The sequence below is a fragment of the Manduca sexta genome, chromosome 14, assembly GCF_014839805.1.
Source record: "Manduca sexta isolate Smith_Timp_Sample1 chromosome 14, JHU_Msex_v1.0, whole genome shotgun sequence".
Classification (NCBI taxonomy): Eukaryota; Metazoa; Arthropoda; class Insecta; order Lepidoptera; family Sphingidae; genus Manduca; species Manduca sexta.
This window is the reverse complement of record NC_051128.1, coordinates 9,991,364-10,003,760: the sequence shown is the minus strand read 5'-3', so window position 1 is coordinate 10,003,760 and position 12,397 is coordinate 9,991,364. Positions and strand designations below refer to the sequence as shown.

General features: G+C 33.9%; 2 protein-coding genes across 3 annotated transcripts; one reads left to right on the top strand and one right to left on the bottom strand.

Annotated features, from left to right (window-relative positions):
- The first annotated feature begins 922 nt into the window (after positions 1 to 922).
- Positions 923 to 6,332, top strand: LOC115439846 (target of rapamycin complex subunit lst8). 2 transcript variants are annotated; one of them, XM_030163873.1, is made up of 7 exons: positions 923 to 1,217; positions 1,293 to 1,445; positions 2,013 to 2,074; positions 3,794 to 3,947; positions 4,118 to 4,305; positions 4,818 to 4,960; positions 5,433 to 6,332. In XM_030163873.1, exons 1-7 carry the CDS (start codon positions 1,092 to 1,094, stop codon positions 5,546 to 5,548), a joined length of 942 nt encoding a protein of 313 aa, XP_030019733.1. In that variant the 5' UTR covers positions 923 to 1,091; the 3' UTR covers positions 5,549 to 6,332. The 2 variants fall into 2 exon arrangements, with proteins under 2 accessions (XP_030019733.1, XP_030019732.1); XM_030163872.1 differs by having other exon boundaries at positions 4,115 to 4,305.
- Positions 6,333 to 6,456: 124 nt separating this feature from the next.
- LOC115439845 (ADP-ribosylation factor-binding protein GGA3) lies at positions 6,457 to 12,288 on the bottom strand. The gene is made up of 8 exons (XM_030163871.2): positions 11,923 to 12,288; positions 11,536 to 11,834; positions 10,505 to 10,777; positions 10,098 to 10,305; positions 9,671 to 9,961; positions 8,910 to 9,036; positions 8,243 to 8,825; positions 6,457 to 8,114 (listed from the first exon to the last, which is right to left on the bottom strand). The coding sequence occupies exons 1-8, from the start codon at positions 11,957 to 11,959 to the stop codon at positions 7,902 to 7,904; spliced, it is 2,031 nt and encodes a 676-aa protein (XP_030019731.1). The 5' UTR covers positions 11,960 to 12,288; the 3' UTR covers positions 6,457 to 7,901.
- Between the last annotated feature and the right edge of the window lie 109 nt (positions 12,289 to 12,397).

Genomic DNA, 12,397 nt, shown 5'->3' with positions numbered 1-12,397 from the left:
AGAGTTAAATAGAGCAGGTATGAACAAACAACAAATGGTAACAGTTACGAGAAAAAATAAAAAACAGTTCCAGTTCCACAGGATAGCTAAAGGTATATTAGCTCCTTCTTTACATGTTACAAAATTCTCAACTATTACTGGTGACGTCTTGTTACAGTCTGTTATGTATTCCCTGTATTCCCTTATGATGTCACATTGTCTTGCTTGTTCTTGTTCTGAGGTCTGCTTCTCTCCAAACTACATGTGGCATTCCATTTTAGTAAGAAAAATACAACATATATTTCCAATAACAACTTGTTATTGTTCTAATTCTTTTGGTACAACAAAAACACACATTACACTAGCTTTGTTTGCAGCTCCGCCCGCGTAAAACATTTTTTCCGGTTCGCTTATCCGCTTTACATTTTTCCGAGATAAAATATAGCTAATATTTTATGTAAAACTTCCAGCAATATATCTGTGAAAGCTGCATTCAATTCCATGTAGTAGTTTTTGTGTGATGAGTGCACAAACATACAGACAGACAAAATTAATAAAAAAATATTTTCGCTTCAGTTGTCCTCCCAATAAACAGCCCCAAGTTTGTCATCAATATCTATAATGTACAGATATCGTCCCGCTACAATTTTATGTAATAAGTAAAGATAATCCTGTCATCACATTATACCGGGTGGGAATATAAAAAATAAACCTAGGTCTACGACTCATCATTTCGAGCAGTAAAAAACGTCGTCAATAATGTTAAAATGTGACGCGGTATTATAATGTATCGATATTACTGTAATTTTCGTCATTTGTGATGCGTTTCTTTTGGTATTCACTTATAAAGGATGCGTTTCTAAACGCAGATTGCCTAGTATCAAAAATTCGTAACCTCACACCTGTTCTAGCAAATACGACTCATCTCTACTTTAGGTGCTAATGTCAATTGTCAATTTGACACACACTGACAGTATGGTCTCTGGCTTTTTGGTCGGATTCAATTGATTTGGTATCGTAGGTTATGTTTTGTAAATAAAATTTATATCAAACAAAGTCTATTGGGACGTACATTTGTATTGAATATTTATTTGAGAGCGCTGTGATCAGCGATGGCTGGTGATGGTACTGGTGGTGGGTCACAGGTAGTTTTAGTAACTGGGGGCTATGATCACACGATTAAATTATGGCAAGCACACAGCGGGGTTTGTTTGAGAACTATGCAGCATCCAGACTCAGTAAGTTTTGGTCCGTACAACATACGAAATGTTATTCACATGAGAAAAATACAGTCGTACATTTAAACTTTGCAGCAAGTGAATGGGCTCGAAATCTCACCTAATGGTCAGATGGTAGCTGCTTGCGGTTACCAGCACATACGAATGTATGATCTCGCAAGCGCCAATCCTGATCCTGTTATTACTTTCGAGGGAATAACCAAGAATGTCTCTAGAGTGGGTTTTCAGGTATGCAGGAATCATTCATTCACAATTTATACCAAATCTACATATTTATATATCATTTGCATGACACTATTTTTGCAATGATAGAAAAAAAAAACATATTTAAATCTTTATAAAGTTAACATTTGCCTGCTCTTGTCCTCCAACAAGTCTACACTGCCATGCTAAGGGCAAAAGCAGTATGTTAGGGAAACCTTATTTTGAGATAATCAAGGTTTTTTAAATATAGTTTTATATGTAAAACTGAGATAGAGGAACTCTTTTAAGGTTTTCGTTTAACAAGTTTTAAACAAGATACTGTTATTTAAGTAAGATCCTTGAATGGGTATTTCTTAAAGCTATCTGACAACATAAAAATCAAGATTTTGTTTTTTTTAGATACTGCTTTTGAACTTAGCACAGCAGTACAGCATGTTTAGATTTCTGAGATACTTGGAATAAATTCAATCATAAATGTTTAATAATGTCATAAAATGTTTAATATTTCATGAACCTATGCATAATACCATCAAGATAAAATATTTATCTAATTATTACTCGAAGTTAATGTAAACATGGCCTTGTTTCCAGAAAAATGGTTCCTGGATGTACACTGGCGGAGAAGACTGTACAGCCAGGATATGGGACCCAAGGTAAAAGCTAGCAGACAATCACATAGTCAATCAGACAGTCTTACTTATAAACTTATTTTAGTGTTAAGAGGTGATTAGGAATTGCTTAAATAGCTGTCAAATACATCACCGGTTTCATAGTTTAAACCTTATTAAGAGGCAAGATGGTGGGTTTTGACTTACAGCTGATTGAGTAAATTTATGTTTTAACTAAGCATAGCTTTGCGAAATTTTTATAAGTAAGAATGTATAAGTTGTGGGATAAAAAAAATAACAATTAAAATTTTTATAATCTCATTACAAGTTTCAGTAAAAAGTTCAATGTTGTGCAATTAATTTTACTAGGTACAAAATCCAAAATGATAATAATAATTTACTGATGATGATAAGGTCAGGTGGGGCAAGTGCGCCGACGGGTAAGTGCACCTACCCTAAAAAAATCGAAAACTATTGAGGTTATACAATTATCGCAATCTTATATCTATGCTTCTAACTGAAATGCAGTTCCACTAAAAAACACAAATGGCTCTGTTCATTTTAATACGATTTATTCGCCATTTTATTTTAAGTGTCAACCAACCAACCTTTTTAACCGACTTCAAAAAAAAGAAGGAGGTTATCAATTCGACGTGAATTTTTTTTTTGAGAATAAGTTTTACAAATTGTCTTATTATTATTAAAATGTAACAGCATCATTTTTGTACTCAAGGTATTTTGTTTTGAGCCGACTTAAATAAAAAGGTATATTAGTTAATTCGTCGGATATTTGTTTGTTTTATATGGTTCGTTTTTACAAAAGAAGAAATGAGAAATGTTATAAGGTCAAATTCTAAGTTTTTGAGTTATAATGCATTCAAAAATGTTAATTCCTACATAATTGTATGTTTTTTTTAGTTTTTAGAAATAAAATGGATTTCGTATTAAAGCTACCATTTCTTTATAACAACATATCCGCAGATAAAACTCTAATATTAATACCTAAATATAGCAAAAAAAATGGGTAAAATGTTTTGAAGCCCTGGTTTACAAATATATGGCGCACTTGCCCCGAATTTGATTTGATAACCATAGTTTGTTATAATATTGAGTTATAAAAAATTATCCAAGAACAATGCGGGTAAAACTTATTTTTCTATGGACTAAAATGAGTGTTTTCTTTATAATGTTTAATATTGACGTTTTTTTTTTACACAGGCGCACTTACCCCATTTACGGAGGCAAGTGCGCCTACTACTATCTTTTTTTACTTTGAGCAAAATATTATTAAATTATTGTCTGATTTCCTTGAATGGCTATAGGTCGTTATCACAAAATACCAAATATTCTTAAATTAATAAAATTACATTCTTAAGTCAGCACAAAAAGAAATTATTTTGCATTGAATCCAGCTATAATAATTTTATGGCGCACTTACCCCGACTGACCTTAACTAGAGTAAATCAGTGACGTAATTAAATGTTTGAGCATTACAAAACTGGTAAGAGGCCCATGGTTTGAATTCTGGGTAGGGCAAAATGGTATAAGGTTTTCCTGTTTAGTATCAGGCCAGAGTCTGAAATTTGTGCACAATATGACAATAGGCTTGCTCCATATTACATCAAAGTACCCAACACACATGGCAAAAGTGAGTGCTCTAGTTGCATCCCTCTCTATCTCTTCAGGGAACTCTTCACACAGACTATGTATCAATATCTATTTAAATGTTACAAGTAGGAACTGTCTTTATAAACTGTGGTGCAGGGCTCCTCCACAGACCAGGTGTCAGAAGATATTCCAAGTGCAAGCTCCTGTGAATGCTGTTATGCTGCACCCTGATCAGTCACAGATCATGGTCGGAGACCAGAGTGGCATCATCCACATGTGGGACCTCAAGACTGACCAGAATGACCAGTTGGTATGTTTAAATAAATCGGTTGCCCATTTGATACTAATTATGACAAATGAATTAATTACAATTGAGGTATTTCAGGATAGCGAGAATACACTACATACAGTGTGTGTATGTAGTGTTTCAGAAACTGAAAAATAAAACTAGTTGTTTTTTGTTGTCTCCTTTTTCGGAAGGTCCCAGAAGCTGAAGCATCGATCCAGGATATAGCGATCGACCCGGCGGGAAAGATGATGGCCGCTGTGAACAACAAGGGCAACTGCTACGTGTGGGCGCTGGGCGGGCAGGCGCACCCCGTGCCGCGCAAGCACATCGCCGCGCACCACAAGTACGCGTTGCGCTGCAAGTTCAGCAGAGACTCCACGTCAGTATAACCAATGATTATGTTATCAAACTACTTATGGTAATATTGTATTGTTATAATGCTTATGCTATGAGTGCGAAAGTTTCTGTAAATATTTTTAAATGATATTAGACGAAATTCAGCACATAATAAAGGATCATCTTGGATTAATACATAAGTTGCTTGCAATCCTCGTAAAGTGCTTAAGTGAAATTTTTCTTTCAGAAAGCCACTGGTGCATTACTGCTGAAATATTAAGTTAGGACATTAATACTATTCTGTCTAAGTCCTGGATTAGTAGGTAGGCTACCTTTAATCCGGGTAATTAGCGCCTTTGGGAAATATTAGAACTTTTAATGTAATTTTTTAAGTAGGTATGTTACGCTGTCAAACAAGTGGCGTTATGGATCGTTACAGTGATTAGGGGTTTTTGTAGCGGGAAAGTTTTTTACTCATATGAAATCTCGAGCAACACTTTGTAGTATTATAAGTTATGCTAGCTGTTGCAATACACATGATTTACTTGTACACAGCATGTTAGTGACGACGTCCGGCGACTGCTCGGCGAAGGTGTGGCGCACGAGCGACTGGACGCCGATGCGCGAGCTGCGACATGAGACGCAGCGCTGGGTGTGGGACGCAGCGTTCAGCATTGACTCGCGATTTTTGTTTACTGGTAACATCATTTAGTATGCATGTATATACAGTGACATAGTGTAGATGGGGTGGCAAAGGAGGTAAAATGTGTAAAAGCTTTGAAAGCTCTTTAATATTTTGTGACATGTATCAGTACAGTTGCTAAGGAAGGGCGCATGACATTTTTGTTATGTTGAAAAGCAATTTTTTGCTTTCGCCCTGCCACGGACAATGTTGGCTGCGGCCATACTACTGGCTGTGTAGACAAAAGAGCTGAGTCTGATCTTTTGATATGATTGTGACATACTAATTTTGATTTTCATAGTATTTACTTTTATGATCTCTTCATACTTACTTGCTCAATGGTTATTGAAACTACTGAACTGTCTCTGTAGTAGTGGCCTACGCCCATGAGTGGTATTATATAAGGCTGGTATTCCCTGCTTTATTATTGCTGCTCTAAGGATTTTTTATCTGTCTTGTTTTCTATAAATTGTTATATTTTTCTGCAGGCTCTTCGGATAGCTATGCTCGCCTTTGGGATGTGGAAAGAGGCACACTAGAGCGAGAATACTGCGGCCACCAGAAAGCGATTACTGCACTGGCTTTCAAAGATCAAGCGGTTTAAAAACATTAAAACATTCTATATGGAAAATTCTATCACAATATCTTTAAGGGCACATCCACATTAAACACATACAGGTGAAAGTGATGTATATAATGATTTGTGACAGGAAATGAGTGTTAAAGAATTCTAGTAAAAGTTCTTGTTTGTAATGTTAATTTGAATTTAATGAAATGATTGTCATAAATGTCAGGGTAGTGAAGATTGATTATCAAGCTAATAATTGTGGATGTCCCCTAAGGATCGCTTTTTGTACAGCATATAACATAGCCTTGATTGGCACCAAGACCATTTTCAAACAGAAATTTGTGGGAGAAAATTATAATTTGACATATGATTAAGTTGTAAAATTGTAATTTATTAAAGCGATTAGCTTATTTTGTATGAAGCAATTTGAGATGACATATTGTTCAATGACAGATTCATATAAAATTATGTAGACGACGTTCATTAGAACATGGCTTGATTATTTCATGAATGACTTAATTAAAATGATTGGTAATATAGTAATTGTTATAGAATATTTTGTCATGTTTTTCAAAGCATTAATCCAGTTTTCTACTCAACATATATAATAAGTGTATATAAATGTAGTTAGAATTTAGTTATATAGTTCCTAGGGTCAGTGCGCAACCGCTTGCGGCATGGTTACTTGGGCAGTGTGTGCGCGCCCTTAGTGCGACAGAAATTACTTTGTATGATTATGAAAGTGTTATTTTTAAAAGGAATGCTGCATTTAATAATTTGTATATAATTTTTATAATAAACAAGCATGGAAGTTCGTAAACGTATTTTTCTGCTCCATATAATCAACCTCATAAAGTGTCAGTAACTCAGTATAAGAAATCAACACAAGATTTGGCACAACCTAAAAAACGACTCATACTGAATATACAATTAAAACAACAAAATCAAGTTCACTCTTATTTATTGCACAGTTTTACATATGTGCATGATATAATGCTAACTATTATCTATACAATGTTGTACAATTCTAAATGCATTTGTTTTGTAGTCATGTTCGCGTAACGCAGGTTAAATATTCAGATCTGATCTTATAATAAAATATTTTAAAAAATCCTTTGACAGATTTTTCATGAGGAAATAATAAATCATTTATAAAATAAAATTATCAATAATAAGCTTTAAAATATCAACCAGCGATTTAATAATGACAATCGTCATCTTTTTGTTAATAAATAATTATTATGTTATTCTATTCACAGAATTAAGTACATGTAAATACTATAAATTATCTTTAAGTATTTGTGTTCTAATAACATTATATTTGGGGGTGATTCACTGTAGGTAGAATTTTGTTAATAAAGAAACTATTATGTCTGTTTTTTAGTATCACTGTAATTAAAAATTGAAGTGAAATACTTTTTCCGGAGCTCCAAAACACCCTTTCTCTAATTGCACGGCCCAAAGCGGTAAAAACTTCTATGAAATCATCAGGTCCACAAATAATACCAATAATTTTTTTCGACTAAGAACAACTTAAAAATAGGGTTATTCAATAAAAATAAATCACTAATAAAATACTACTGAAATATTTTACATACAATTTCAGCATATAAGATATACATCTGTGTATTTGGAATAAATCGAGACCAAAATAAATAACTGATATATTTGCATAAAATTTCGACTAGAATGTAAGCCATTCACAACTATAAGCATCCCTCACTCTCGTTCATATAATAAAGGCGGATCCTATGGATTCTATAGTTAGGCATTTGAAATTTGAACTTATCATAACCAAAATAGTGTAGAACATAATAAACTATATTATAGGCAAATATTCTGTGGGAGTATTCTATTTCCCTGGATCTATATTTTAATAATCTTTAAATAATCTTCAGTATCACATATATATAAACTACAGACAAAATCATTTTGTCAAAATATTTCTCTTACTAATAGGAATGTTAAGCTGGCAGATTAGTAATTGCAAAATCATTCACACTCAGCAATCTCTTGTTCGAGTCCCGTTTGGGTGAAAAAATAAATCCGTACATTAATTTCTAAGTACCAATATTTAGGCAATAGTACATTGGTTATGGGGTAAGTTAAACCATTTAAAGTAAGGACAAATTTGACCACGTACGCAACGTAAAAATGATATACCTGTCTGCTTGCGTTGAATATAATTGGTGTTTCCAATCCTCCAGTTTTCTTCTAAAAAGAAATGTTACATATGTGGGACAAATTTATCCACACCTGAACAGTTACAATATTTTACTAAATATCTCCTTTACAGACATACATATACCACATACATAGAAATGTAAAATAATACGTCTGCTGAAGCGTCGATCATGAATTAATTAATTTCGGCTGTGAGGCCGTAATACTATATGTCGTCGAGTGGTAACTCTTTGACTTCCCCCATCTCGGAGCACATTTCCTCATCGCAGGTGTACGTGATGACGAATTTTAGGTTGATGGCGGTGTGCGTGGGCGGGCGAGCGATCAGCATCACCTGCGTCAGGGCTGGCGGCGGCAGGAAAGGATTATATGCGGGCAGAGACGTGCCGGAGGGTGTCAGTAACCGCACTTTGCAACCCTGTGAAGTTAACAGTTACATTTACGCTACTAAAATTCTATAAGAGAAAGACATTAATGTAAGTGAATAAAAAACTCGCATACATTGTTGTGAGTACGGAAATTAATAGCTCATAGTTTGTACCTCACCTTGGGTAGAACACTTTGGAACTTGTAATCTTCAATGGGCGATTTGTTCTTACTAGTAGTAGATATGACTATGACATTAACATCTGGTCTTGGTTTATCCTTGCAGAAATGTAACACCACTGTAACCCCATCTTCCTCTTCAAATGCAGTGAGTGGCGGCACTTTACTAGGCTGCACGCTATGTAGAGACACATTTATATCATTTAACGGCTTCACATCTTTAGTCTTATTAGCCTTAACTTCTACTTTCGTTTCAGTGACCTCAGGGTCTTTGTTCTCAACAGGCATTGTAACTTCACTTTTGGCATTACTTACTTCTAAGTCCAATATATTATTCAAATTGTTTTCAGTAACATTATTATTAAACTCATTACTGTTGGAATGCGCTGGCCCCTCGGTTATGTCTACAATTATGTCGTCGAGTGGTGGAGTCTTGGATGTTTGTGGTACAGGAACTGGGCTTGTGTCTTCTTCGGCCTTTCGTGTGAAAAAATCTAAGTCTAATAATGCGCCGTTATTATGAGATTGCGCTTCGTGTTTTGGCGATGCTAAAGCATTCATGGGTATTTTCTTGGCTGTTTTACTGAGAATTAAAGTATGAAAATTAATTAAATTAATTTTAGCTATATCTGACAACATTATTCAAATAATATATTGTATCACATACCTATTAAAATTATCAATTCTTTTGGCATGTTCTGGTAGCGATTGTTTCATAAGTTGTTCCCCAAGGGAATCTAATTCAACCCATCCTTCAACTTTATTTGTTTTATCTCCTAAAAGATCAGCATCATCTACAAACATAGTTATTATAAATAGACCATGTGCCATTTTATACTACAAACAGGGAAGAAAAAGGCAATAAATAATGAGTAGGAAAAACCAAATAAACAAACATTGCCTAAATTAAAAGTGATTTCCTTATATATACATCTATTGTTATAAATTACTCTAACATAATGGGGTATGTAGAAGAAGAAAGATGTTATAAATGTGAAGTGAGAATTTTTGTTAATAGGTAAAAGACAAAGCTTTGACAGGATATTTTGTTTTTATTAATCCTGCATAAAATGATGGATGCAGCGCATCGCAACGGATTAAGTAAAGAATATTATGTAGATCATACATTGATGTTCATTAATGAATACTAAATGTTGGTAAGAAATAATAATTTAATGAATGTAAATATGTCGTAGTAAAACACTATTAAGTTGTATGTATTCGAAAAAAATGCTTTTTTAGGGATTATTTTATGACATTATACTTTTGTTTTGTCAAATATGTATTCAGTTATATTAGTAGATATTACAGTTTTTTTTATTACTATTGGTAATAAAAAAATAAGCTTACATAAGGAACCCATTTGAAAGTTTTTACATGTTAATACAGATTGCAGTATTTTCTTCATACATATTCTGAAAAACTCACCATTTGGCATAGCATTAACAGGTTTTAGAGGTTCTACAATATTAGCATCTGCGCCAGCAGAGAATATATCTCCTAGCTCATCTAGAGCGTTTTTCTTAGGATTTACTTGTTTTGTTTCCTTTTCTTCCTCATTATTGACATTAGCTCCAGCAAAATCTAATAAGCTTTCGGTGTTGGTTGCCGGTTTAGGCGCGTTAGGGTAAACTCTGCCTCTTTTCTTTCTTTCAATTGCAAAGGCCTTGTACCTTGCACATACTTCATCTAATACGTCACTTGCATATAAAATATCACCTGTAATTTTTTTTTTAATTATTAGATCTAATATTGTAACCATTTTTTGATCTTAAAAACTATTCAGAAATGTAAACTCCAGACATTTATTATTTAGAAAATAAGAGCCTAATACATGTTCTGTCAATAGTCTTACTCAAATTTTCGTCAGACTCAGTGGCAGCCAGGTGTTGCAGTACTGGTTTCAACCTAGCGCATGTAGAGTTCAGTTCACATATGAGTTGTTCTTCATCGGGCGATGCGTTTGCTGCATTTGAAAGCATGTCGTTCAGCAGCCCCGCGCTGTCCAACGCCGCGCCTACTTCATGCGCGCGACGGCTGTTAGCCTCGCTGCGGCGCTCCTCCTTTAATAATCACATTTAGACCATAAAACATCAAATAATACTTATTCAATATCAATCAATATCAAATAATAATAATTATAAAACTATAAATTTTAATTAAAACTTTAGCTGTAAAACTCAGTTATATAATACCAATATTTATTTAATAAAAGCATACAAAATATCATGTGGATCTAAAATTGTTTAAAATATAACTCACTTCCCGAACCATAGTCTTAATGAGACGATTGGCATGCTGCAGGTCTTCTTGTTTCTTACTTTGTAACAGTTTTTGGAGTAATTTAGACCTTTCTTCATCCTCAAATATAGCACTTTTCGCTCTGTGGCGTGGTGGCGGCGCGGGGGAATCCTCAGGTGGTAAAGGTGGAGGGGTTTCCTTCACCACTCCTTGGTTCTTCAACATGTCATACGCCACTTTAAACTTTGATTCCTTTGGGTATTCAATAGACCATGCATGGAGTAATTGTAAAACCTACAAAGACATTGTAACTGATAATGTATATATTATTATATAGGCTATGTCCTTTAGAGAATCTGTCTTCACTTCATGTGTGACAAATATTTCTTTATACACATATTGATTTGAAACTTGCTTAAGAATTTTTTTTTGCGAGTGTTTCTATATTATGGTGATATGTCACAAAAAAAAATTAAATTCATGATATCTCTTTCCATAAAAAAAAAAAATACTTTTTAATTTATTTTAATAAATTGCAATTTTTTTTTGGTAATGCAAATCTACAGATTTGTTATTCCATAACATATTTATATCTAACAAAAATAATGATTGGGCAGTCAGTGAATTGATTTTGTAAAGTTTCCCATGCCACAAACTAGGCCATAGAGTGCAAAGTAGGTTCCTATTAGTGATACAAATATAATACAAAACTGATTTAGTAGTTCTTGAGACGAGTGTTAACTCTTCAGCTTTATACATTATTACTATAGATTAGTTTAACCATAATATTTTGAACTGTTCTATAATGTTCAATATTGGTACATGTCACACTCAATTTTTGTTATTTATGTTATTAAAGAGATGTTTATGATTTTTTTCGAATAACCAGAATTGCATACAATAAAGATTATTTTTCAGAATATTTTCTTGAATTTATCTATATTCAATTAATTCATAGTATCAAAGATCACCATGTAATGTCTCATTTATTTATTCATACTTTAACTAATCAAAAGTACAAAACAATAAAAAGCAATGGTTAAATCATTTACCCTAGTCCTCACTTCAGGCGCTGTTCTGTCGGCGAAATACTTGGGCGACACCAACTTTATCATTTCATTTAGAAATCTGAACTTTCCAACTTCCGCGTGGAAATTAGCATCGCAACGTCGCATGCACCGATCAATCATGACCAGCGCCAGCAGAGCCTCTCGAGCGTTCAGTGAGTGGATGCGATTGGCGAGGGCCTGCGCCGCCAGCTGCGGGCCCTCCGCAGAGTCTCGCGTGATCGTGCAGAACGCTTCGAGAGCCGCCGCGTCCGGACAAGGCAGACTTTCGTGGGTCGCTTTTACTGTTATAACAAAGTATTATAAATATTACTGTTAAAACTGCGGTACAAAGCGTCCAATTAAGGCAACAATTCAGATTTATTTACTTACATATGAGAGCTTCCAAACTCGTTAGTGTCACATTCATCTTTTCTATAAAATAGTATCGCTTGAGGTAAATAAATAAATTTATTGGAATAAAATTTCTGTTTCTCCCGTTTCACTTGACATTTTCGCCAACAAATTGATAAAGTCGGTCACAGACATTCATACAAATTACAGCAAAGTGACAGACGGTGTAATAAGTATGTTGTCAGTTATGTTCATGAAATTGTATTATTTACTTTTATATACAGAAAGCCTTCGCACATTATATAAATTGTTGAAGTATCTACAAACACCTGTGAAATTATAATTATATGAAGAAATACAGGCGATCGTTACGAAATCTAAACATTTTTAGTAGGTAACATTTCCATGCTACAATATGCTATCTATAGTAATATGGAATGACAAATCTAGATATTTAGGGATGTACGCGTTAAAAACTAGAGTATATTTAATATCGATAATAACAATGTTATAA

Bases quoted from the DNA above. Each gene is read 5' to 3' on its own strand.
- LOC115439845 (XM_030163871.2), bottom strand. From the start codon at position 11,959: ATGAATGTGACACTAACGAGTTTGGAAGCTCTCATAT. The intron at 10,778-11,535 runs GTAAATGATTTA...ATGTCTTTGTAG, and splicing joins CGCCTGAAGTGAGGACTAGG to GTTTTACAATTACTCCATGC. The intron at 10,306-10,504 runs GTGAGTTATATT...TGATTATTAAAG, and splicing joins TTAAGACTATGGTTCGGGAA to GAGGAGCGCCGCAGCGAGGC.
- LOC115439846 (XM_030163872.1), top strand. From the start codon at position 1,092: ATGGCTGGTGATGGTACTGGTGGTGGGTCACAGGTAGTTTTAGTAACT. The intron at 1,446-2,012 runs GTATGCAGGAAT...CCTTGTTTCCAG, and splicing joins TCTCTAGAGTGGGTTTTCAG to AAAAATGGTTCCTGGATGTA. The intron at 3,948-4,114 runs GTATGTTTAAAT...CTCCTTTTTCGG, and splicing joins CTGACCAGAATGACCAGTTG to AAGGTCCCAGAAGCTGAAGC.